Genomic DNA, 26,460 nt, shown 5'->3' with positions numbered 1-26,460 from the left:
GAGTGAGGGGAAGATGGCCCCCACCCGGCTCCATACCACTGCAGGGCAGAAAGCGACGTCAAAACTTCACTTCCGCCCATAGCTCTTAAAGGGACATTTTTAATTTTTTTTTCAAATTACTTTTTTATTTTTTTTATTGCATTTTTGTGTAAATATGAGATCTGGGGGAGACAACTTTACTGTTGTCTTATTTTTTTAGTTCAAAAAAGTGTATTTTTTCCAAAAAAAGTGCCCTGGTAAGACCGCTGTGCAAATACGGTGTGACAGAAAGTACTGCAACAGGCGCCATTTTATTCTCTACGGTGTTTAAAAATATATATATATATCATGTTTGGGGGTTCTAAGTAATTTTCTAGCAAATAAAACAAAAAAAAACAAAAAACAGATTTTACCTGTAACGAGGCTCTGTACTTAAGTGGTTAAAGAGGATCTTCGCCCCCAAAAAATGTTTTTTCCCCAAATCCCTCTTACCTGGTTTGGTGGGTTATGCTCATTATGATGGAAGAAAACCTCAACACTAACTATTCTTAAAAACATTTCTTCTCCCTTCCTTCTGCATACCCTGTCTACTTGCCAGCTTTTCATTTGCTCCAGTCTCGTTACGTGATCCTGCAGCTCCGGCTCCCCTGTGTCAGTGAGTGGCTGCTGCGGGGGAGAAGATGGGAGCACCAAAGCACTCAGCCATGGGAGCCTAAAAGGGATGTCACAAATCCACAGTTGTTGTGGAGCGTTTTTCTCTCATAAGGTAGCTGCCAGTAGGTGATTTAATTCACCAGAAGCAAGAGATTAACTTCTAAATTAACTTCAGCTTTCTAAAAACAACCTTCCATCTGCGATTACTAAATACAATATGATTTTGGTATACTTTAGAACAAATTCCTACCATCTTTTCTAGAGATACAGGTATTACATATACCTTAACATATTAAGTCAGCTATGACATTATCCTGTGACAGGTTTTCTTTATTTTGAGACAGGGTAACCCTTTAAATTGGCCGAGAGGAGCAAATCATTACAATCTGGTTCTGTAAAACTGAAGATCACTCACTAGAGTCACATTGTAACAATGCATCATCTATGTAGCAAAGCACATTTTATTCTACATAACATTAGATCTCATCTGAGAACAATAATCCCAAAAACAGAGTTTAAAGTGGTTGTATACCCTTTTTTTTATATTTTTACCTACAGGTAAGCCTATAATAAGGTTTACCTGTAGGTAAAATGAATATCTCCTAAACCTGTACGGTTTAGGAGATATTCACTTTGCATGCAGCCAATGACATCAGAGGTGCATGCGCTGTGAAGGTCCGTCTAAAGTTCCGGCAAAAGCTGCCGGACCTTGCCAGAAAGAAGTCTCCCGCATGCATGTTCGGGAGTGACGACATCGCGGCTCCCTCGGCAGTGACTGGGATCAGCTGCCGACGCCTCGTTCTAAGGTAAGTATTTCATAATGAGCTAGTATGCGGTGCATACTAGCTCATTATGCCTTTTGCCTTACAGGTTTAAAAAAAAATAAAATAAAAAATGTGTGCGGGTATACAACCGCTTTAACTTCTGAACTTTTTCTATTAAAATAATTAAAGCTACATTTTTACAAACTGCCAAAACAAAGTGTGGCATTGGTTCCCCCAAAACCAAATGAATTGCTTAATGCTACACATCTCTTTCCAGGCTTCCACTGTTGGGCTTTCAAAGGAATATAATTAAGGTCGAACTCTGGTTCTGTCCTATCAAGGTTTAAAGTGGGTGGTAAAATTCTATGATAACAAGACAGAACCGTAAAAGATGCTTCAATAGCACCTGCAGCGCCCAGCAAATGACCTGTAGCTCCTTTGGTTGCAGATATTGCTAAAGAATATGCATGTTCTCCAAAAAGTCTTTTGATAGCTCTGTTTTCAGCTGCATCCCCAAGAACAGTAGAGGTGGCATGAGCATTAATGTAAGATATATCTTTGAAATGTAGCCCTGAATCAGCAATGGCTGCTTTCATGCACCTAAAAAACAAAACAAAAAAGTTAGGACAGGAACTCTTGAAATACAACATTGCATTTTTTAGTCTGCACTGTAAAATTTACTGCCAATTTTGTTTACCATGTTTATTTTTCTGTGTCATATTTTCATGCCCTAATTACACATAAGATTTGTAGATGCACCCTTTGGGCTATTTCACATGGGTGGCCAAAGGGTGGTAAAAACAGGTGGTTAAGCTTCCCAGCTTAATTCTACAGTTGCAGCCAGATGGGTTTGTATACATGCTGCAAGCCACCATGCTTTGCTTCGTCACCCTGGCAAATTTAAAGCAGTTGTAAAGGCTGAAGGATTTTTACCTTCATGCATTCTATGCATGAAGGTAAAAACCTTCTGTATGCTGCCCCCCTAATACTCACCTGAGCCCCCCCCCCTCAATCCAGCGGTGTGCATGAGAGCCTCGACTGTCCTGGGACTACCTCTCCTCATTGGCTGAGACAGCAACAGGAGCCATTGGCTCCCACTGCTGCCAATCCCAGCCAGTGAGCCAATGAGGAGAGAGCAGGGAGAGGGGCAGATCTGCGGCTCTATATGTCTTATGGAGGCATAGAGCAGGGCTCGGGAGTGAGCACGCACCAGTGCCCCCATAGCAAGCATCTTACTATGGGGGCACTGGTCAAGGAGGAGCCAGGAGCGCCGGCGGGGGACCCGAGAAGAGGAGGATCAGGGCTGCTCTCTGAAAAACTTCTACACAGAGCAGGTAAAAATAACTTTTTTTTAAAGCTGAACCTTTAATACTACTTTAATTTGGCTTGCAGAATCTGACGGGTAGCCCAGCCAACAAAACATAGGAGCACATTCCAACTTCAATTTGGTTTGTGGCGGGATATTTTAATTAAAAATCCCTCTTGAGATTAAAAAAAAGCAGACATTCAGGAGGCAGGAGGATCCCCTTCTGAACACCTGGCAGTTGCTGCTCTATCGCCCCCTGAAAAGTGACCCACCACAGATTGCATTTCGTAGATACTGCTGCCCATGTGAAACCAGTGCAATCAGCATCTTAGATGTACAATGTAACAAGAAAACTCATGTAAAGATCAACTTTTATGGAGTAAAAGTGATTGATTTGCTCAAGGACTGAATGCAGTCTGTGTCCACCTCTGTTAAACTTAACCATGGATTCCATAGGATATATACTGTAGATGAGCTATTCACACGGGCGGCTGCTGGCAAGAGTGTGCAATTCTTTCTGATGGAGAAACCTGTGACACATGCTCTTTGTGCAAACAGCAATGGCCAGAAACAGCATGGTACCCTGTAGGAATCAACGAGTGGTGCCTCTGCTGCTTATATGCGATTATGGTCTCTGACCAGCCCAAGACATAGACAGTTTGGGGTTTATTTACTAAAGCTCGAAAGGGCAAAATTAGTCACAATTCTGCAGCGAAATCAATCAGCTGCCAGGTTTTATTGCTGAAGCTTAACCACTTCAGCCCTGGAAGGTTTTACTTCCTTAATGACCAGGCCATTTTTTCTGATACGGCACTGCGTTACTTTAACTGACAATTGCGCGGTCGTGCGATATTGTACCAAAACAAAATTGATGTCCGTTTTTCCCACAAATAGAGCTTTCTTTTGGTGGTATTTGATCACCTCTGCGGTTTTTATTTGTTGTTAATTTCCTCCTCAATTTAGACCAATGTGTATTCTGCTACATATTTTTGGTAAAAACAAATCCCAATTAGTGTACATTGATTGGTTTTCGCAAAAGTTATTGTGTCTACAAACTATGGGATATTTTTATTTCTACTAGTAATGGCGACGATCAGCGATTTTTAGCGTGATTGTGACGGAAAAATTGGACACTAAGTGACACCAATAGATGATCAGTGCTAAAAAAAGTCTCTCTCCCGGTGGTCGCGGTTCCGGGGCGTGACCGGATGCTGAGGTGAGAGGTCGCTGCGATCCCGGACCTCGCGCCCGCTCCCATGTGTGAGGCTGGAGGAAGATAGGAAGGCGGAGGAAGGAGGACGCTGGAGGAAGTGCTGGCAGCTGGTACCCGAACACCTGTGATCAGGACGCGTAGTGGACCCTCCTGTTGCTCTCCCGCAAGAACAGAACAACACACACTCCCCCGGTGAGAGCGAGGGGAGTGCGGAAGTGAATGCGGGATCGAGCAGCCGCCGGTGAGTCCCGTGTGTCCCAATGTATATGACCGAACCTGCTCCCTAGCATGGCTATGACTAGGAGGCGAGGGGGGGGATGAGGTGGCCACACAGGAAGGAGGGGGTGCAGCGGGAAGCGCCCAGACCATACGCGGCACCAAGGGGGAAAAAACAAGTCAGGCTGCACTGGCTGCAACAAAGCTGGAACGGTTCGCGCACACGCCAAATCAGACACCAAGGAAAGGAGGGGAGCAGCAACACCAGTTACCTTTGGCAGCCCAACCTACAGGGAGGAAAAGCCAGGGCTCTTTGATAGATACACAATTGAAAGCAGCATCAAAGGTAACAAAATCTACAGTTGCAGTAGCAGTACTGGCGGAGGTACCAGCGGTAGCGACACCCCCGGGCCCGGAGGAGAAACAAGGGGGGGCAGAAGCTACACCCCCGACCACCTTGACGGTAGGCGAGGAACCATCATTAAAAGAGATCCTCTCTGCAATTAATAACTGTAAGTCATCTTTAAATGAAGTATTCGCACAGCTTAAATATATTGGGGAAGATGTGTTACTAATTAAACGCGAGATACAGGAGGTATCTGGGCGAACAACAGCATTGGAGAAGAGACTTAGCAAGTTAGAAGATGATGTAAGCCCGATCAAGCAGGACATGCAAGTAATGCAGAAACAGTTGAATATGTGCATCCACAAAATGGATGAGATGGAAAATAGAGCACGCAGGAAGAATGTAAGGGTACTAGGCCTCCCGGAAAAAAGTGAAGGGGATCGCCCCGCAGAATTCATGGAGGCATGGTTTAGGGAAATATTCGGTAGAGAATTTTTTTCAAATTTTTTTGCTATCGAGCGTGCACACAGGGTGCCATCTAGACCATTGCCTTCAGGAAACTTGCCTAGGCCCATGATCGTTAAGTTTTTGTATTTTAAGGATAAAAGCACAGTACTCCAGAGGGCAAGAGCAATGAGGAATATTCAGTATAAAGGTGCAAAAATTTCTGTATACCCAGACTTTTCCCCTGAACTGCAGAAACAAAGAGCAAAATTCATTGACTGTAAACGCAAAATGCAAAAGCTTAAAATCAACTATGCGCTACTGTACCCTGCCCGCCTAAAAGTGACAGCCCTTGGAGAAACCAAATTTTTTAATACTCCTGTAGAAGCAACAACATGGTTGGAATTAAATGAAGGGAAGTTACGCCAGGGTGAAGAGCTATGATTCAGTGGACAGACCTGGGCCCATTTTCCCTTTTTATTCTTTATATACGTCCGAACTTCTTTTTCTATTTTTTTTTTTCCTTTTGCAGCCATTTGCACATTTATATGCACAGAGATGGGGGTGGGGGTGGGGGGGGGGATAAGGGAAGGGAGGTTTGAAGGTAAAAAAGAAAGTGTGAGAAGGTGGAATTATCCCCCTCTAGCAGGGGGAACTTTGGAGTAAGGTTTGTGTGTTATCCTTTTACAATGAACACAGCTGAGCTATTTGAGACTTTTGGGATAATTTTTTCTTTTTTGTTGTTTTTTTTCTTGATGTATAGTGCACGGTTTGCCTTTTATTTATTTGTTGGGAAGTTAGGGAATCTCACTTTGGGGAAGAAATGCGGTCAATTTAGAAGCCCCCAACATAGGCCCAAAGGAGGGCAGAGAAGAGGGGGGGGGGGGTGGAGGAGGGGGGGTGGAAGGGAGGGAGGTGGGAGGGGTAGGGGGGAGGGGGAGTGTTTGGGGAGGGCAGGAGCTGGGGAGGAAGAATGGGAGAATGTGTGGGGGTAGGTGGGGTGAACTTGGAGTAGGAAAGGGGGAGATTGTGAGTTTGGTGTTGAGGATGGGATACAGTAATATATATGGGATAGGGTTTGAGTATACATTGGTGGAGAAATCACAAATTACACAGTGCACGAGGATAAGAGTTTTTCTTTTCATGGGAAAAGAGTATAATAGAAGTAAGGAACTATTTTGTAGTGATAGGAAGATTTGGAAGGGGGATGGTGAGGTTTGGGGATAGGAGGGAGGTGGCCCCAGGTCGGTCCAAGAAAGGCAGGAATGTTAGGATCTGCTCCTGGAACGTACGGGGGGTTAAGGATCCTGCCAAGAGACAGGCAATTTTTGCAGAAATTAAATTAGATGACTCCAAAATATTGTGCCTGCAGGAGACACACCTAGAGAGAGATTCTGTCAAGGTTCTGGAACATAAAAAATATAGGATACAATACCACTCAACACACACCTCTTATTCAAGAGGGGTGAGTATATTGATAGAGTCTGGGGTGGTTTTCTCCTGCAGGCAGAATGTAACTGATGAAAATGGAAGGTATATTTTCCTTTATTGTATGATCGAGGAGTGTGAATGCGTGATAGCAAACGTTTACATCCCTCCACCGTTCAAATGAGATGTTTTATGTGATTTGATGAGGTTTGTTGCTGATAAACCAGGAGTGCCGGTTATAATAGCAGGTGATTTTAACATGACAATGGATAAAAATCTGGATCGGTTTACACAGAGGACTCCTGTAAAAAGTGCACCTGGTGTCCCATTGTTTCGATTCTGTGAAGAGACAGGGTTTGTGGATATATGGAGAAGTTGGAACCCCGGGGTAAAGCAGTACTCTTGTCATTCTAGATCATATTCTACCTTGTCCAGGATTGACCTCATACTATGCAACGAAGAGGCCCTAAAGGTGGTAGAGGAGGTAGAATATAAACCTAGAGGGATCTCGGACCATTCACAAATAGTCTTTTCAATAAAGATAGGGATAAGCTATGGTAGGGGAGATTGGAAGGTAAATCCATTTTGGTTGGAGATAATCAAAGATTCGAAAGGGATTGCCACCAACTTGAGAGAATTTATAAAGGTGAATACTGGGACTGCATCACTGGGCATAATTTGGGACACGCTTAAAGCATATCTACGGGGGGAGCTGATACAAAAAATAACGTATGTAAAAAGACAATCACAGGCTAAAGAAACGGAGTTGAGGAAAGAGGTGGAAAGGGCAGAATCACGCTTTGTGGAGTCATCCTCTCCTGAAGACCACGACAAATGGTTAAGGAAGCAGGATGAATATAAAAAAGCAGTCTGGGAGAAAGTAGAAAATAAAAAACTGTTTCAGAGGCGGACCTTCTTTGGTGAGGGTGAACAGGTGGGGAGAACCCTAGCACTAATATCTAAAGCAAACAGCCCCTCAAATACCATATCAGCAATACAAGCTAAAGGAGGGGAGATTAGAAGGACCACCTCTGAAATAGCGTATGAATTTAAGGAATATTACAAAAACTTATATAGTACCTCACAGAGGAATGTGGAAAAGGAGATGGGGGGCTTTTTCTGGAAACTAAAGATCCCTCAACTATCAGAGGAGGACAGAGAGGGGTTAGAGGCTCCATTGACCCTCGAGGAGCTACGCAAAGCTGTGGCAGATATGGCGGGCCAGAAAGCTCCGGGACCAGACGGCCTGCCAATAGAAATTTATAAAAAATATGGGGATATTTTATTGCCTACACTTCTTCAGGTATTCAATGGAGCCATGGAGGAAGGGAAGCTGCCAACCTCTATGGCAGAAGCAACCATAATAGTTCTAGCAAAAGAAGGGAAAAATAGTTTAGAAACATCCTCCTATAGGCCAATATCCCTCTTGTGTACGGATGTAAAAATTTTAGCTAAGACCCTGGCCGCTAGATTGAATAAAATAATTAGCAAGGTAGTACATCCAGACCAAACCGGGTTTATCCCGGATAGGTCTACAAGTTTAAATATAAGACAAGCCTTCCTGAACACACAAATCCCAGTTATGGGTGGAGGGAATAGAGCCATTCTATCATTAGACACAGTCAAAGCTTTTGACAGCGTCGAATGGCATTACTTGTGGAGAGTATTGGCTGAATTCCGTTTTGGTCCCCAATTTGTCCGCTGGATAAAATTACTGTATGAGGGCCCTAGGGCAAAGGTCAGAATAAATGGGGAGTGCTCGGAGTGGTTCCAGTTGGAGAGGGGGACGAGGCAGGGGTGTCCCTTGTCTCCCCTCCTCTTCACCCTCCCTATAGAGCCCCTGGCTATTGCCTTGAGAACCTCCCAGAAAATACAGGGATTTAAAAGAGAAATGGGAGAAGAAAAAGTAGCTATGTATGCGGACGATGTTTTGTTATTTTTGGGGGATACACAATCGTCCTTAGAAGAGGTTCTAAGGCTGGTACAGGACTTCGGACGCTTCTCTGGACTGGAAATAGGATGGGAGAAGTCAGTGCTTATGCCCATAGACCCCTTGGTAGAGCCACTTCCACAGCAGGCAACCCAGTTAAAGATAGCAAATCAAATGAGATACTTAGGTGTTAACTTAACAAAAGACCCGGGACAGTTTATAGCAAGGAACATGATTCCGCTTATGGCCAAACTGAAACAGAAATGTAAGGTATGGGGCCGTCTGCCACTGTCGGTGGCGGGCAGGATTAATTTAATTAAAATGGTATGGATGCCACAAATATTATACATAGTACACATCTCCCCAGTATGGATCCCAAAGCATTGGTTTAGGAAACTAGAAGGGGTATTCAGGGAATTGATTTGGAGGAATGGCCCAGCAAGAATCCACCTGCAGGCAATACAGCGCCCGAAAGACATGGGAGGGGTGGCATTGCCGAACCCGGAATTCTATTTTTTGGCAGCACAACTACAATATATGAGAGGGAGTAACTCACCCATGAGGAAGGAGGGAGGGAATGACTTATTATTAAATGACACTAAACATAGTACAATAGTAGAAGCTGTGGAGGCAGATTCATTTGAAACCAGATGTTTAACAACACAACTAATGGTTAAAGTTTGGAACACTGCTAAGACCATAATGGGCTATGGCGGGTTCTCTGAATTCTCCCCTCTCTGGGATAATAAAAACTTGGAAGAACTCAAGACACTGGGGAAGGTGGATAAATGGGCCAGGAAGGGTATTGGCTTCCTGGCACAGTTATATAGGGATGGTAGACTGAAATCATTTCAGGAAATCAGTGCAGAGTTTGGAATCTCGAACCGATTATTTTATAGCTATTTACAGGTCAGACATGCGTTGAATATGCAATTTAAAGGGAAAATCCCAGAACTGAGTAAAATGCCGTTCCTTGAGAGGCTGGTTAAGGCAGGCTCATATAAAGGGTTGATATCAGGAATGTATGGGAAGATAAGGGGGGCAGCACAGAAAGGTGAGCTGGAGCGTAGTAGTAGGACTAAGTGGGAAAGGGATGTGGGGCCAATGAGAGAGGATCAATGGAGTAGAGTCTTGGCTTTGGGCCCCAAGGTCTCGTTATCACCATCTCAGACCATATCGCATCTATACCTGCTGCATAGATCCTATTACACACCTGCAAGGCTGTTTTTGTTTGGGAAAAGACCGAATGCAGAATGCCCAAGATGTGGAGATGGGAGGGGCGACCTGGTGCACATGACCTGGCGATGCCCCAAATTGCATAGATACTGGCAAGGCATAATTAGGAAGATTAATGGGGTATTCGGGACGTCGCTCGATGCGGGGGCCAGGCTATGCCTCCTGGGGTTAATAGAAGGAGAAGGGGTGCGGGGCCATGTCCAGACCGCAGTGACTAGATGCCTGTTCCAGGGAAGGTTGCTAATTGCTCGTAAATGGCAGGAAAAAAAAAACCCCAACAGTAAGGGAATGGGAGAAAGTGGTGAACGGAACGATCGATAAGGAGGAATATATATTCAGGAAAAGAAAGAACCATAAGCAGTTCCTTAAAATATGGAAACAGTGGTTAGATTCGGAATTAAATAAATAGGAGAATGTGAATGTGTGTGAATGTAGTAGGTGAGAATGGTTGGAGTGGATAGCAGGGAAGGGGAAGGGGGAGGGTTGGGAGGGGGTAAGGTTGATAAATGGGGAAATGGGGTTTGTTTTTCTGGAATATTATCTGTCATTATTGTGCTCTTATGCTTCCTTTTATGTTGCCTATGCTAACCACTCTTTTCTTTTGTACACGATTATGTAATGTGATTAAGAGTTTGGAAAAACAAATGAAATTTCTTAATAAAAAGTATTTAAAGCAAAAAAAATCAGTGCTAAAAAAAAATGCTACTCTAAATGACACTGGCAGGTAAGGGGTTAACACCAGGGGCAATCAAGGGGTTAAGTGTGCTCCCAGGGAATGCTTTCTAACTGTGTGGGGATATAGACTGACTCAAGGAATAGATTAGCAGGAACACAAGATCTCTCTCTTCCTGTCTGACAGAACGACGGTCCGCCTTGTTTACATAGGCAGACCACAGTTCTGTCTGTCCTCCTAACGATCGTGGGCTGCCCACTGTCGCTGTCGGACACAGCAGGAACCAATCAGCAGGTCCAATTACAGCGGGAGCAGGTCGCCAGTGGCGCGTGCATGCCCCAGAAGTCGCAAACAACATACAGGAACGTTGTTTCGCATAGCCGGGCTGCCCTGTCGCAGTATATGTGCAATGGCTGGTCCGCAAGTAGTTAATTAAACAAGCTGATTGGTTTCTCTGCAGAATTGTGACTAATTTTGCCCTCTCCAGCTTTAGTAAATAAACCCCTTTTTGTGTCAAATATGGAGGTTCTGGATGCATGCCAACTGGATTAAGCTAATTAGCCAGTGTGTATGCAGCCATAGTACAGAGTACTACTGAGCCCAGATGAGAGTTTCGCCATATCTGAATGCTGCAGTCTAGCCACCTATCCAAAGAAGACCTAAGACAAGACTTTAATGAAGGACTCACCGCTCCAGGTGTATAAATTAGTGCCTGATAGGCATATCCAACCAAGTGCTAGCCCCAGCCCGTCTCCGTGGGTAAGTAGATAAAAGGAAGAAATGGCTGCACATTGATTGAAATCCAAAATGTAATTTATTGATCACCAAGATGACATCAAAGGACACCCACACACAGGTCTTGTAGACGCATTTCACACAGTACAGATGTGCTTAATCATAATGATTAAGCACAACTGTACTGTGTGAAACGCATCTACAAGACCTGTGTGTTGGTGTCCTTTGATGTCATCTTGGTGATCAATAAACTACATTTTGGGTTTCAATCGACGTGCAGCTAGGACAAGAATTTATTGCTTTACCATTCCAATCATATTCATTACTATCCATAACTATTATTTGATGTGTACAATTGTAGATAATGATTCTAATGATCAAAGATTGATCTTTGCACATCTACACATTAGAGCTGCACGATTCTGGCCAAAATGAGAATCACGATTTTTTTGCTTAGAATAAAAAGATCACGATTCTCGTGACGTAAAATCTTTCACATTATACAAAAAAATTGGGCTAACTTTACTGGTTAGTTTTTTTTTTAATTTATTAAAGTAATTTTTTCCCCAAAAAATTGCATTTGAAAGACTGCTGCGCAATTACAGTGTGACATAAAATATTGCAACAACCACCATTTGATTCTCTAGGGTCTCTACTAAAAATATATATATATATGTATATATATATAATGTTTGGGGGTTCTAAGTAATTTTCTAGCAAAAAAAAAAGATTTTAACTTGAAACCAACAAATGTCAGAAAAAGGTTTAGTATTTAAGTGGTTAAACTTTCCTCACTTACACATGAAGTACATGTATTCCATTGACAAATTGTTCCAATGTGTAGACTGCCCAATTTTTTTCTTCCTTTCTTTTGACAGCTGTGGCTTCAGAAGAGCAGAGAGAATTCTTTGCATAACAAGAATCGTGAAACACTTTTATCAAGATCGCAACGGGGAAAGAATCGCGATAACGATTTTTGATGATTAATCGTGCAGCTCTACTACACACGAAACCTGTTAACCGGGTTCCCGACCGGCTCGCGTACATATACTGTGGCACAATGGCCCGCTGCGCGAAACCCCGTATACGGGGCTCCTTTAAGAGCCGCCAGAGGGCGCGCGCTGCACGGCAGGGGACCCGATACGCGTGGCCGGTGATCGCGTGCACGAGCGCCAGCACGGGGATTTGTGTGTGTAAACACACAAATCCCTGTGCTGTCAGGAGAGGAAACATGTCGTTTGTTGCTAGTAAGTAGGAACAGTGAAATGCCTCTCTCTCCTACTCAGTCCTATCCCCATATAATTAGAACACACATTTAACCCCTTCATCGCCCCCTTGTGTTAACCCCTTCCCTACCAGTGTCATTTACACAGTAATCAGTGCATTTGTATAGCACTGATCGCTGTATAAATGTCAATAGTCCCAAAACTGTGTCAAAAGTGTCCGATCTGTCCGCTGCAATGTCACAAAAAAAAAAATTTAAAAGAATTGCAGATCACTGCCATTACTAGTAAAAAAAAAAAAAAAATAATAATAAAAATGTTATAAATCTTTCCAATAGTTTGTAGACGCTATAACTTTTGCGCAAACCAATCAATATACGCCTTTTGCGATTTTTTCTTTACCAAAAATATGTAAAAGAATATATATTGGAATAAACCGATGAAGAAATTTGTTTTTTAAAAACATTTTTGGGGATATTTATTATAGCAAAAACTAAAAAATATTGTTTTTTTTTAAAATTGTCACTTTTTTTGTTTATAGCGCAAAAAATAAAAACCGCCGAGATGATCAAATAGCACCAAAAGAAAGCTCTATTTGTGCGAAAAAAAGGACGCCAATTTTGTTTGGGTGCAGCATTGCATGACCGCGCAATTACCAGTTAAAGCAGCGCAGTGCCAAATTGTAAAGAGTGCTCTGGTCAGGAAGGGGGTAAAACCTTCCGGGGCTGAAGTGGTTAAAGATAGGCTTGGGCCTGCAGTGAAACACATAACAAGGAGTTTCAGAAGTAGCCATCCTTTCAATAAAACCATAGCTGCTGGGGGTTTTCATTAGCCTGAAAGCTTTGATTCCTGGGCTATTCTCAGCATTATAGATTTATTCCTGGGTGAAAGATTACAATCTTTTCCAAGAAATTGCTGCTTTTTGAGAACTGCATTTTATATTCTGCTGTGGTTCAGAAGGAAGGCTCGATTAAACATGAAAAGGAATAGGGCCAATTAAAACACCACACAAGAAACTTAAAAAAGGTGAATGAAAGTTTTGTTTCCATGGAAACAGCAGATATTTGTATGCAGTGGCTAACACACAAGACTAAGCTATAGAATATGGATTCCACCAAGACTACAGGGCATAAGGAAGAACTGTAAGTGGAATCAGATGCCCTGAGGATGAAAGTATGACGGGACATGGGGCCCTTTTCTGCAAGTCATTGTCACATAATCGCATTTAAGGGTCAGTTTTGCTAGCTATAGAATGTGTCTGCGTTTTCCCAGAGCAGCTTTTTTTTAGCCTCTTCATCCCTTGCTGCTGCTGCTGCCTGGTAGCCATTTAAAACTGAACTATACTCACCTTGAATCCAGCGATGCGCCGTCCCCGGAACTCACCGCTGGCCTCTGACATCTTCAGGTGGCTGGCTTCCAGGTCTCCATCGTCAGCTGCATGCGTGGGAATTCCATCAGATTCGACATTGTTAAATTTGTGCAGTGAGCTGCGCCTGAACAGCTTACTATACAGGGATGGACAGGCAGCTTTAATGCGAGAAAGCACATCTCTTCTGCATTATATGCTGTCTGTCTGCCCATTTTCATTTTGGAGCCTAAAGTTCCACTTTAAAGTGGTTCTAAAGAGTGAAGTTTTTTTTTTTAACTTTCATGCATTCGATTATATGCATGAAAGGTAAAAAACCTTCAGTCTTCAGCTGCAGCTCGCTGAGAGGCTGACCCGGGTGTCAGTCCAGGCACCTGGCGGATCCAGACCTTATTGTTGCGATGATGCGGTGCCTGGACTGAATTCTGCGACACAGCAGAGCGCGGACTTCAGCCTGCTCTCTGCTGAAAACGGGAAAAAACGAACTGCACTCCTGTGATCCATAGGAGAAGTACAGCCAAACCTGCTTTGGCTGGACTTCTGCTTTAAGATTCAGTACTTTAAACGGATGTAGAGAAGAAAGTAGGACTGCAACTAATGATTATTTTCATAATCGATTAGTTGGCCAATTTGATGTTTCGATAATCAGATAGTAACCTTAACCACTTCAATACCGGGCCTATTCTGGCACTTCTTTCCTTCATGTAAAAATCATCATTTTTTTGCTAGAAAATTACTCAGAACCCCCAAACATTATATATGTTTTTTTTTTAGCAGACACCCTAGGGAATATAATGGCGGTCATTGCAACTTTTTATCTCACAGTATTTGCGCAATGATTTTTCAATCACCTTTTTTTTGGAAAAAAAAAACGGTTTCATGAATTAAAAAAATAACAAAACAGTAAAGTTAGCCCAATTTTTTTGTATAATGTGAAAGTTGATGTTACGCCGAGTAAATAGATACCTAACATGTCACGCTTTAAAATTGCGCACAATCATGGAATGGCACCAAACTTCATTACTTAAAAATCTCCATAGGCGACGCTTTAAAATTTTTTACAGGTTACCAGTTTAGAGTTACAGAGGAGGTCTAGTGCTAGAATTGTTGCCCACGCTCTAACGCACGCATTGATACCTCACATGTGTGGTTTAGGCGGCGTTTACATATGTGGGCGGGACTTACGTTTGCGTTCGCTTTTGAGCGCGAGCTACCGGGGACAGGGGCGTTTTAAATTTTTTTTTTATTATTATTTTATTTTCTATTTTACTTAATTTTTTTTTGTTGATTACTTTTATTCCTATTACAAGGAATGTAAACATCCCTTGTAATAGGAATCTATGTGACAGGTCCTCTTTATGGAGAGATGTGGGGTCAATAAGACCCCACATCTCTCCTCCAGGCTGGAAAGCATGAGATTGGGAAAAAAAAAAAAAATCACCGATCTCATGCTGACAGCCGTGATCGCGGCTTAGTTTATTTCCGGGTACCCGGGCATGACGTCATAACGTGTACTATTAGAGGTTCAATCTGGTAAATATTATCAGACAAATTTTTTTATTTAAATGCTTAAAGGACCAGCCGCCGCAGTTATACTGCGGCAGGTTGGCTTCCCTGGGCGAGCCGTCGTAGCTGTACGTCGGCCGTTTTAAGAGCACTAGGGGGCGCGCGCACGCCCGCGCCAGCAGCATGACGACGGAGCCTATGCGCATGCCCGGCGGTCGCAAATGTCCGCCGGGCACCCGCGATCACTCCTGAGAGAGACAGAACGGAGGTCTGTCAATGTAAACAGACAGATCTCCATTCTGTCAGGGGTGAAGAGACTGATATGTTGTTCCTACTGCTTAGTAACAACGATCGGTCTCCTCTCCCAGGCAGTCCCATCCCCTCACAGTTAGAAACACTCCCTAGGTAACACACTTAACCCCTTGATTGCCCCCTAGTGTTAATGCCTTCCCTGCCAGTGACATTTATACAGTAATCAGTGGCTATTTTTAGCACCGATCACTGTATATATATATATATGTGTCAGTGGTCCAAAAAAAAAAAAAGTGTCCAATTTGTCCGCCGCTATGTCGCAGTCCCGATAAAAAATGGCAGATCACCGCCATTACTAGTAAAAAAAAAAAAAATAATAATAATACAAATGCCATAAATCTATCCCCTATTTTGTAGGCGCTATAACTTTTGCGCAAACCAATATACCAATATACGCTTATTGCAAATTTTTTTACCAAAAATATGTAGAAGAATACATATCGACCTAAACTGAGGAATAAATTTGTTTTAAAAAACAAAAATTGGGATATTTATTATAGCAAAAAATATTGTTTTTTTTCTTCAAAATTGTAAACAAAATTCTTTTGTTTATAGCTTAAAAAATAAAAACTGCAGAGGTGATCAAATACCACCAAAAGAAAGCTCTATTTGTGGAGAAAAAAGGACATCAATTTTTTTGGGGTACAGCGTCTCACAACCGCGCAATTGTCAGGTAAAGCGATGCAGTGCCATATCGCAAAAAATGGCCTGGTCATTAAGGGGGCAAATCTTCCGGGGCTTAAGTGGTTAAAAAAAAAAATATTAGACTGTTTTGTGGATTTTCAGACAGAACTGTAATATACTATGTATGACAGACTCCCTTGTCATAGGCAGGTGGCTTGATAAAAGCTCCCTGTGCCTGCTGTCACTTATGCTGGCCATACAAAACAATGTCTTCATTCAAAAAAAAATTTAATTTAAGAATGTTTGTTGATTTTTGAATCGTTAGTGGGGTCAAATTGATGTTCATTTTTGACCACAGTGACGGGAAAATTAGCAGAATCGAAAACTTCTTGGTCAAAGGAAATTTTAGACAGTGTATGTATTTAAAGTGGTTGTAAACCCACTTTGAAAAAAAAAAACTAACACCTGCAAGACAAAAGGCATAAGGACCTAGTATGCATAGCATACTAGCTCATTATGTAATACTCACCTGAGATCGAAGCCCTTGCTGCGGTGGCCGTACACAGCACCGGCCGGCGACTTCACTCCCGGGGGTTACTTCCGCTGTGATTGGCCGGAGCTGCGTTGATGTCACTCCCGCGCATGCACGCGGGAGCCGCCGGTAGCGGCACAGTCTAACTGAAGCAGCGGCACGTGCGTGTCATTGCTTCAGTTTGCTACATGTGCCGATTTTTTTTCAGCAGCTGAAAAAAACCTAGATGTGAACGTGTCCCATAGGAAACCTTGTTAAGTGGACTGTAGTGCGTTTCTGCAAAAAGCACTAAAAACGTATAGGTGCGAACCAAGTCTTAAAAAGAGCTGTTATAAGAAACATCTAAAAATGTTAATTGTGCTTAACCGCTTGCCTACTGCAAAAAACGCATAGGTGTGAACCAGGCCTAATGCAGCGTACACACGAGCAGACTTTTCGACCGGACTGGTCCGACGGTCTATCCGAAAGACTTTCGGCGGACTTCCGACGGACTTTCCCAACGAACGGACTTGCCTACACACGATCACACCAAAGTCCAATGGATTCGTACGTGATGATGTACGACCGGACTAAAATAAGGAAGTTGATAGCCAGTAGCCAATAGCTACCCTAGCGTCGGTTTTTGTCCGTCGGACCAGCATACAGACGAGAGGACTTTTCGACCGGACTCGAGTCCGTCAGAAAGATATGAAACATGTTCCAAATCTAGAGTCCGTCAGATCAGAAGTCCGCTGCAGGTCCGATGAAGCCCACACACGGTCGAATTGTCCGTCGGACCAGTCCGGTCCAAAAGTCCGCTCGTGTGTACGCGGCATAAGACGTTTAGTGGCAGCAGCATGCTTTTTTTTGTATCACCTGTCATAATGGGGTTAAAAAAACTACATTTTTTTTCTTTCTTTTTAGTATCTTCATTGAATTGGGCATTGTAATCCTTGGATTAGAAATGCAGAATAGTACATCATCAGCGTAAACTGCTATTTTATGCTCCTCATCTCCTATCTTAATCCCTCCTATATTTGGATTATTTCTAATCGTTGTCAGAAAGGGTTCTAGTGATAGCACAAATAATAGTGGTGAAAGGGGACACCCCTATCTCATTCCGTTGAACATTTCGAAGGAGGCAGATGAAACCCTGTTAACCTTCACAGTTGCTGTGGGATGATTATATAACACTTTGATCCATTGGATCATCCTTGGACCAATTCCCATGACTTCCAAGGTGTTCATCATAAATCCCCAGTCCACCCTGTCGAATGCTTTTTCCGCATCTATCGACAGGAGTGGACCTGGAGTATTTCCCTCTCTAATTTTCTGAAGCAAGAGCAATGTTCTCACCCCATTGTCTCTTCCTTCTCTACCTGGGATTAACCCCACTTGGCCCGCATGCATCAAATCGGTCATTAGGTCTTTCATCCTTGTGGCTAACACTTTTGCAAATAGTTTTGTGTCTGGGTTCAACAAGGATATTGGTCTATAGTTTGAGCATAAAGTACGATCTTTTCCCTCTTCTGGAATAATTGTAATCAAGGCCAAAAGGGCTTCTCTTCTCACCTCGTAATTTGTTCCAAGTCCATTCATGTATGATTAAAATTTTGGTGATAGAATTTCTTTAAACTTTTTAAAATAATAGGTCCTGAACCCATCTGAACCTGGACTTTTTCCCAATGCTGAGTCTTTTAAAAGCTGTATTAAATCTCTTCTTCTGTTATGGGTTTTTCCAAGGCGGGTAGCCTATTCTCTATTACCTGGGGTAACCTGGCTCTTTTTAGGAACTCTTTTATCTTTTCTATTCTTTCTTTTTCCTGTTGTCCCTTTTGTTTTACTGAATATAATGCCCCGTAATAGTTCTCAAACACTTTCGCTATTTCTGTTGTTAAATACCATCTCCCCAGTACTATTTTGTATTTTTTCTATATAATTTACTGATTTTTTTTTCTTCTTCAGCATTCTTGCCAGATATTTTCCTGTTTTAATTCCCCATTGACATCTTTCTTTTGTAATTCTATTAAAGACCCTTCTCGTCTCCTGTTTCATTAGATCTTTTCACTTTTTATTACTAGTGCCTGGTACAGCTCAACATCTCCATTTTTTTATGTCCTTGTTCTAATTCGTGGATTTCTTTTATTAATAATTCCATATTTTTTTTCTTTCCGTTTTTTTTTACTTGCTCCTATCACTCCTAAGATGGTATTGGGTCCCGGCTGGTCTTATGCTCTCCCCACCCTGCATTCGACCAGTCTGGGCATCCTATAAATTGGCTTTACCTAAAACCCAAGCCTGTGGGAGAGGGAAGGGGTTCCCCTTTCCACACCCCCCCCTTTAACTCCTTCTCATCCTTCCTACCCCCCCCTCCTTTTTTTTTCTAATATTTATTTTTTTATTTTTTGGCACTTGGCTTACGCCTGCCCCCACCTCACCTCCCTATGGTACTCTCCTAATCTCTCTGACTTTGATCATCTTTGCAGACCCACGGCCTGTGCTGTGAGGTCAACATATAGCCATCTACCCTGAAATTGTTACATTATCTGTGTATTAACCTGTTACTTTTTTTTGCTTTCTTATTATGATCCTCCTGCATGGGTGACCAGTTGTTTTGTTATCAATAATCTTTCCATAGAAATGATTGTACCAGAAAGATATCTTTAGCATGTTGATGAGTGGAAAGGAGGAGCCAGGAAATGCAAAAAATAAACAGATTACATTTTAGCTGTAGCCGTAAGCTTTTAGCTTTAAGCTTCATGTATACGGGATGTTGTTCAACCTCTCCTGAACGATTTAACATGACAGCTAGAAACCGGCGTCTAAAAACGGCCGTTTAGCCAAGTTTACATGCCGCATTTAGTCGCGTTTAGCCGCATTTGCGTCTAGAAGCGCTTGAGAAAAAAAATATTTTTCTTTCTTTCAAAATAGCCAAAAATGAAAACACCTGTAAACAAAACGTGGCTAAATGCGAGTTACCACGTTTAGCATTTGAAATGCCTCTAAACACAGCTTCTGAACGCATTTTAACACAGCCTCTAAACGCAACTGCCTAGAAACGAATATAAACGAACCTGTGTACATGTACTGATAAGATAACATAGAGGAGAGTTCAGGAGCAGTTGAAAAAAATGCCCAACTGCTCATAAATGTCCGTTTACCAGCAGCAGTGTACATGAGGCCTTAGACTGCTGATTCAAAGCTTCAAGGAAGTAAAGACTAAGGCATGCCTGACATCCCACATTTACCTGAATGCACCATCACCCTCTGAACTAGGAGAAGTTATGTGACAAGCATCGCCTGACAGTCCATAACCCAGAACTTCGGCATAGATTTTAGCATTCCTCGCCAGTGCATGTTGATATTCTTCTAGTACCAGCACAGCTGCTCCCTCTCCCATAACAAATCCTTCTCTTTCAGGATGGAAAGGTCGACAAGCCTTGACAGGAGTTACATTAAAGCTAGTACTGAGTGCTCGAGCCCTTGCAAATCCAGCAAGCGACAATGGGCTGATGCAGGACTCTGTTCCACCAGCAACCATAACATCAGCATCCCCATGGGTGATAAACCTAAAGGAGTCTCCAATAGCATGAGCTCCTGTGGTGCAAGCGGTTGATACGGCATGATTTGGTCCTTTAAGTTTGTATTTAATACTGATGTGCCCAGCAGCCATATTGATTAATATCCTCGGAACAAAAAATGGACTGACTTTGTTATATCCCTTTGCTTGAAACAACATAGCAGTCTCTGTGATGTCATCGAGAGGTACCATTCCCATGCCTATCGCCACCCCAGTAGACTCTTGTTCTTCTTCAGAGTTTGGACTCCAGTTTGCATCGATCATTGCTTCCTCTGTGGCTGCTAAGGCCATAATCGTTGCAGATGACATTGCCTTTGTATCTGACCGGGAAACATATTTTTCTTCACTAAAATCCCCTTCTGCATAACCTCTGGGGACACGAGCAGCTACTCTGCAAGGGATATTTTTATATTCATCCCCTTGAAGAGCAACCATTCCACTTTCTCCTAATACGAGTCGATCCCATGCCAGATGTGTGCCAACGCCAAGAGGGGACACTATTCCAATACCTGTCACAACAACTCGACGATGACATTTTCTTGATGTATCATCACTCAGGCCTCTTTTCTCCAAAAAAACACGTCTATAAGCATTACGTAGCAATGAGTAACACTGACAGGTTCTTACTCTGCTTCTCAGATGAGAAGCCATGAGTGGTCTTGAGCTTTACACATATGCCTGAAAAAAAAAAAAAATACAATTACATAGGAAAAAAAACATTGTATACAATACGGATACAGTGCATCCAGAAAGTATTTACAGTACTTCACTTTTTCCACATTTTGTTATGTTACAGCCTTTTTCCTAAATTGATTGATTAAATTAATTATTTTCCTCAAAATTCTACAAACAATACCCCATAATGACAATGTGAAAGAAGTTTATTTGAAATCTTTGCAAATCTATTAAAAATAAAAAAAAAATCCCATGTACATAAGTATTCACAGCCTATGCCATGACACTCAAAATTGAGCTCAGGTGCATCCTGTTTCCATTGATCATCCTTGGGATGTTTCTACAACTTGAATGGAGTCCACCTGAGGTAAATTCAGTTGATTGGACATCCTTTGCAAAGGCACACACCTGTTTATATAAGGTCCGACAGTTAACAGTGCAAGTCCGAGCACAAACCAAGCCATGAAGTCCAAGGAACTGTCTGTAGACCTCAGAGACAGGATTGTATCGAGGAAGAGATATAGGGAAGGGTACAGAAAAATGTCTGCAACATTGAAGGTCCCAATGAACACAGTAGCTTCCATCATCCATAAATGGAAGAAGTTTGGAACCACCAGGACTCTTCCTAGAGCGGGCCGCCCGGCCAAACTGAGCGATTGGGGGAGAAGGGCCTTAGTCAGGGAGGTGACCAAAAACCTGATAGTCACTCGGACAGAGCTCCAGCATTTCTTTGTGGAGAGAGGAGAACCTTCCAGAACAACAATCATTTCTGTAGCACTCCACCAATCAGGCCTGTATGGTAGAGTGGCCCACTCCTCAAGAAAAGGCACATGACAGCCCGCCTGGAGTTTGCCAAAAGGCACATGAAGGACTCTCAGACCATGAGAAACAAAATCCTCTGGTCTGATGTAACAAAGATTGAACTCTTTGACCTGAATGGTAAGGATCATGTCTGGAGGAAACCAGGCACCGCTCATCACCTGGTCAATACCATCCCTGCAGTAAAGCATGGTGGTGGCAGCATCAAGCTGTTGGGATGTTTTTCAGCGGCAGGAACTGGGAGACTAGTCGGGATCGAGGGAAAGATGAATGCAGCAATGGACAGAGACATCCTTGATGAAAACCTGCTCCAGAGCACTCTGGACCTCAGACTGGGGCAAAATTTCATCTTCCAACAGGACAATGACCCTAAGCCCACATCCAAGATAACAAAGGAGTGGCTACAGGACAACTTTATCAATGTCCTTGTGTGGCCCAGCCAGTGCCCAGACTTGAACCCGATTGAACATCTCTGGAGAGATCTAAAAATGGCTGTGCACCAACACTCCCCATCCAATCTGATGGAGCTTGAGAGGTCCTGCAAACGAGAATGGGAGAAACTGCCCAAAAATAGGCGTGCCAAACTTGTAGCATCATACTCAAAAAGACTTAAGATTATAATTGATGCCAAAGGTGCTTCAAGAAAATATTGAGCAAACGCTGTGAATACTTATGTACATTTGATTTTTTTTTCCTTGTTTATTTTTAATACATTTACAAAGATTTCAACCAAACTTCTTTCACAATGTCATTATGGGGTATTGTTTGTAGAATTTTGAGGAAAATAATGACTTTAATCAATTTTGGAATAAGGCTGTAACATAACAAAATGTGGAAAAAGTGAAGCGATGTGAATACTTTCCGGATGCACTGTAGAAATTAGACAGGTCTGTAGCCAGTGGCGTTCCAACAGAGGAGTGTTGGCAGTCCGCCCCGGGTGCCACACTTTGGGGGGGGTGTCAGGCCAGGGGTGTGGAGTGTGGGATGATCCGGAGAGGAGATTGCAGCAGGGCTGTCTTAATGAGCTGGTGCCCCTGCACTTTCCCAGCTTTGTAAACATCCACTGGGTCGGCAGGGGGCCCTGCATTGTGGGGGAGGGCAGCTGCTTGTCTCCTCAGTCACCAAATCAGGTCAGGCTATCCCTCAGGGATCTTCAATATCTCCCAATGCAGCCAGAGATGGTGGGTGGAGCCGGGGGTGTGGCTGCCTCCTCCACTCCTCCCAAAGACTCATTCACAGGCTGATCCTGCAGCTGAAGGAGGAGAGAACACAGGAGCCCCGAGTGTCTTCCTCTCCAGGCATGCTGTAAGTGACTGAGCACACTACATACAGGCCTAACCTACCACTATAATACCTTATACTAACCAGACCTGCCACTGTGATACCCTATGCTGCCCCAACCTGCCACTATAATAGCCTATACTGCCCTAACCTTCCACTATAATACCCTTTACTGCCCTAACCTGCCACTATAATACCCTTTACTGCTCTAACCCATCACTAAACTGCCCTAACCTGCCACTATAATACCCTATACTACTATATACAACCCTAACCTTCTTAATGGCACCCCGATTGCAGTGCAATTTTGCTGCGTGATAAATCGCAATGTGCGACACTGTCACCCAAAAGAAGCTCCTGCTCTTTTTTTGAGCGACAAGCTTTGTGTGCTGCCATTTTGTCAGGGGGGGGGTTCTAGATATAGGATCTGCCCCGGGTGCCAAATGCTCTAGGTACACCCGCCTGTAGCTACTGATTAAAGACTTTAAAGCGTTTAACCAAAAAAAAAAAAAAAAACAGATCCTGTTCCTTTAAAACATGTTATACAGCACAGGGCTTGTGCTGTATTATTTGGCCCCCTGTATACCCTAAAAAAGCTGGCTGATCCTGCCTGACTATACCCTCCCCTCTGCAAACTGACCACAATAATCATGGCTGCTGAGCCCTGACACCATGGTCTGTTTGCGTGATTCCGTCATCCGCAGCCCTGCTCTCTGCAGCTCTACCTGTGTCTCCTCTGTCTTCCTCCCCCCTCGGCTCTTTCTCTCCTCTCTTTCCCTCCTCCCCGACTGACGTCAGCGGGATGGCTCGGCCCCGCCCACTGCGGCTGTGAGCAGAGAGAGAAGAGAGGAAAATTTTATCTCCTGCTCTCCAACTTTGTGTGTCGGAAAATCCGATGGAAAATGTCCGATGGAGCCCACACACGGTCGGAATTTCCGACAACACGCTCCGATCGGACATTTTCCATCAGAAAATCCGACCGTGTGTACGGGGCATAAATGTTTCCGGGCCATATCAATTTTGAGTGGTTCATTTGGGACTACGTCAATACTATCTTCATTATGGATTTGAGCTCCCTCATGCTCTTTTGTATACACAGAACTGAAGAAAGTGTTTAATAAATTTCCCTTCTCTTTGTCCCCAGTTACCAAATCTAGATTTTTTTGTAAAGGGCCTACATGCTCAGACATGACCTTTTTACTTTAAATATATTTGAAGAATTTCTTTGGGCTTGTCCTATCTTTTGCAATCTGCTGTTCGTTTTGCATTTTTGCGACCTTGATTTCCTTTTTACATGTTGTGTTATATTCTTTGTAACATTTAAAATAATTATAGTGTTCCTTCTATTTTATACTTTTAACAGGATAAGTTCATTTGTTCACTTTTGTAGGTAAAAAATGTGGATTTATTGATATTTATTTTGGAGCCTGTAAAGCATTACACCCGCAATTACCGGATCGCTGGTGCCGTGCAGGTCTACTTCAGATCTGTTATGCCACGTACACGCGATCGGGATTTTGGTTGTAAAAAGATATGATGGCTTTTCTGACGGGATTCCGCTCAAGCTCGCCTTGCATACACACGGTCACACAAAAGTTCGCTGAACTTTCGATCGTCAAGAACGCGGTGACGTACAACACTACGACGAGCCGAGAAAATGAAGTTTAATGCTTCCGAGCATGCGTCGAATTGTTTCCGAGCATGCGCAGGAATTTTGCGTGTCAGAATTGCTACAGACGATCACATTTTCGGATTGGAACTTTTTCCGACCGAAAAATTGAGAACATGCTCTCAATCTTTTGCTGGCTGGAATTCGGCCGGCAAAAGTCCGATGGAACATACACACGGTCGCATTTTCCAACCAAAAGCTCTCATCAGTCTTTTGCTGGCTGAATTTCGGTGTACGCGGCATTAGTGTATCTGTGTGCCCGTACAATGAACTATCATGGCGCTCCACAATGCTGCCCCATCCATGTGACGGTACTGACCAATTAGAATGCCTCCTATCAGTACACGCCGAGAAGTACGGATAGGAGATTAAGCCATGAGGATTTCAAATCCCCGGATCGGTGAAGCGGCATCCTTGTGACTGACAGTGGGGGATTGTGCTACAGCAGAACTGGGGGGATGGGGTCCAGTGTAAGTTCACTTTAAGGCCATTTTCACACTGGGGCATTTTCCAGGCACTTTTGGGCTAAAAATAGCGCCTGAAAAACACCTCCCCAGCAGCCCCAGTGTAAGAGCCCAAGTGCTTTCACACTGGGGCGGTGCGCTTGCTGGATGGGGAAAAAAAAGTCCTGCAAGCAGCATTTTTGGAATGTTGTGGGAGCGGTGAATACAGCGCTCCTAAAACGCTCCTGCCATTGAAATCAATGGCCAGCGCTGCCAAAGCACCTGCAAATCACTTTGGCAGTGGCACTTTTAACCCTTTTTCGGCCGCTAGTGGGGGTTAAAAGTGCCCGCTAGCGGACGAAAAGCACCGCTAAAACGACGGTAAAGTGCCGCTAAAACTAGCAGCGCTTTACCGCTAATGCCCCCCTCGGCCCAGTGTGAAAGTAGCCTTGCAGATTATCTGTAAAGGTAAACTTACACTTCAAGGCTCCATGTACACCTGATTGCTGGGATTTCAAACTGTGCAAAATGCGGGACGCGTTTGTGATGCCATTATTTCTAATGGCACCCCAATCGCGCCACAATTGTTGCACTGCAACCGCGGCAAATCACAACATGCAACACTGTCACCCAAAAGAAGCTCATGCTCCTTTTTGAGCGACAAGCATCTCACGTTGCGATTGCAGCACGATTTACCACGTGACAATTGCAGCAAAATCACAGCGCGATTAGGATACCATTAGGAAGTAATGGCTGCGCAAATGCGTCCTGTAGTGATGTGAAATTGCAGCAATTCCGCACGTGATGACGTGAGATTGGAGCCTGAGGTAGACAGCAAACCATTCAGTTGAGGTGAATCTGGTGGCAAATTATTTAATCAATCCTCCAGATTATAGAATTCTCTATTACCACCGACTGTCTGGCCCTTCCTGCACTACCCATACTAGATGGGCCGCTCTCCCGGCTCTTAGGGGTAGAAGTGACATCTAGGGCTGCCACCACCACTTCTTCACCAACTTGAACAGTTTGAGAAGCTCCATGTAACCATGCCACGTGTACCAGTAGACAGGAAGTAGCGGCAAAGAAGCTTTAGGGGGTCATCGGCAATACTGAAGTAACACAAGAGGGAAATAGTGTGATTAGTTATAAGAGCAGATGACTTGTGTGTGATAGACAGAGCCATACATAAGAGGATGTCATGACGTTCGTATTTTCATCTCCTGTAAGGTAGCCCAGCAATGGTGAATAGAGAAGTCAGTCCCTGTATAGAGGAGAAGGATACAGAGAGATGAAGTCTGTTTACCTGGAGGAGGAAGAGGAAGGCGTGTTCCGCTCTCTCATCACTTCCGCTCCTGCGCAGTGGCCGGTGTGTTGGCTCTTCCTGTCTCGGACTCAGCCTGCTCCTTTCCCTGAGCCTAGGATGGCTTCCTACAAATCATCCGCCGTCACCGAGCTCTGCCAGAATGGACGGCAGGTCTTCCTGGACGCCTCTCAGCTCCTCCTCACCTATGCCGACAATATACTTAG

General features: G+C 43.5%; 2 protein-coding genes across 3 annotated transcripts in view; one reads left to right on the top strand and one right to left on the bottom strand.

The window, feature by feature from the left end:
- Nucleotides 1-942: 942 nt before the first annotated feature.
- On the bottom strand, nt 943-26,374 carry OXSM (3-oxoacyl-ACP synthase, mitochondrial). Its single transcript, XM_073630264.1, has 3 exons — nt 26,237-26,374; nt 19,715-20,724; nt 943-1,997 (listed from the first exon to the last, which is right to left on the bottom strand). Exons 2-3 carry the CDS (start codon nt 20,695-20,697, stop codon nt 1,595-1,597), a joined length of 1,386 nt encoding a protein of 461 aa, XP_073486365.1. The 5' UTR covers nt 20,698-20,724; nt 26,237-26,374; the 3' UTR covers nt 943-1,594.
- The window catches only part of NGLY1 (N-glycanase 1), a 66,073-nt gene continuing 65,893 nt past the window's right edge, over nt 26,281-26,460 (top strand). For both annotated transcript variants that reach the window (XM_073630262.1, XM_073630263.1), the window contains exon 1: nt 26,281-26,460. In XM_073630262.1, coding sequence (XP_073486363.1) covers nt 26,354-26,460 — 107 coding nt within the window. In that variant the 5' untranslated portion in view covers nt 26,281-26,353.

This window comes from Aquarana catesbeiana, linkage group LG05 (assembly GCF_042186555.1).
Source record: "Aquarana catesbeiana isolate 2022-GZ linkage group LG05, ASM4218655v1, whole genome shotgun sequence".
Taxonomy (NCBI): Eukaryota; Metazoa; Chordata; class Amphibia; order Anura; family Ranidae; genus Aquarana; species Aquarana catesbeiana.
The sequence above is the reverse complement of the archived record's forward strand: the minus strand, read 5'-3'. Positions and strand labels throughout refer to the sequence as shown.

Excerpts from the sequence above, each read along its gene's own strand:
- OXSM (XM_073630264.1), bottom strand. The coding sequence starts at position 20,697 with ATGGCTTCTCATCTGAGAAGCAGAGTAAGAACCTGTCAGTGTTACTCA. Across the intron at positions 1,998-19,714 it reads GAGGGTGATGGTGCATTCAG|GTGCATGAAAGCAGCCATTG; the intron begins GTAAATGTGGGA and ends TTTGTTTTTTAG.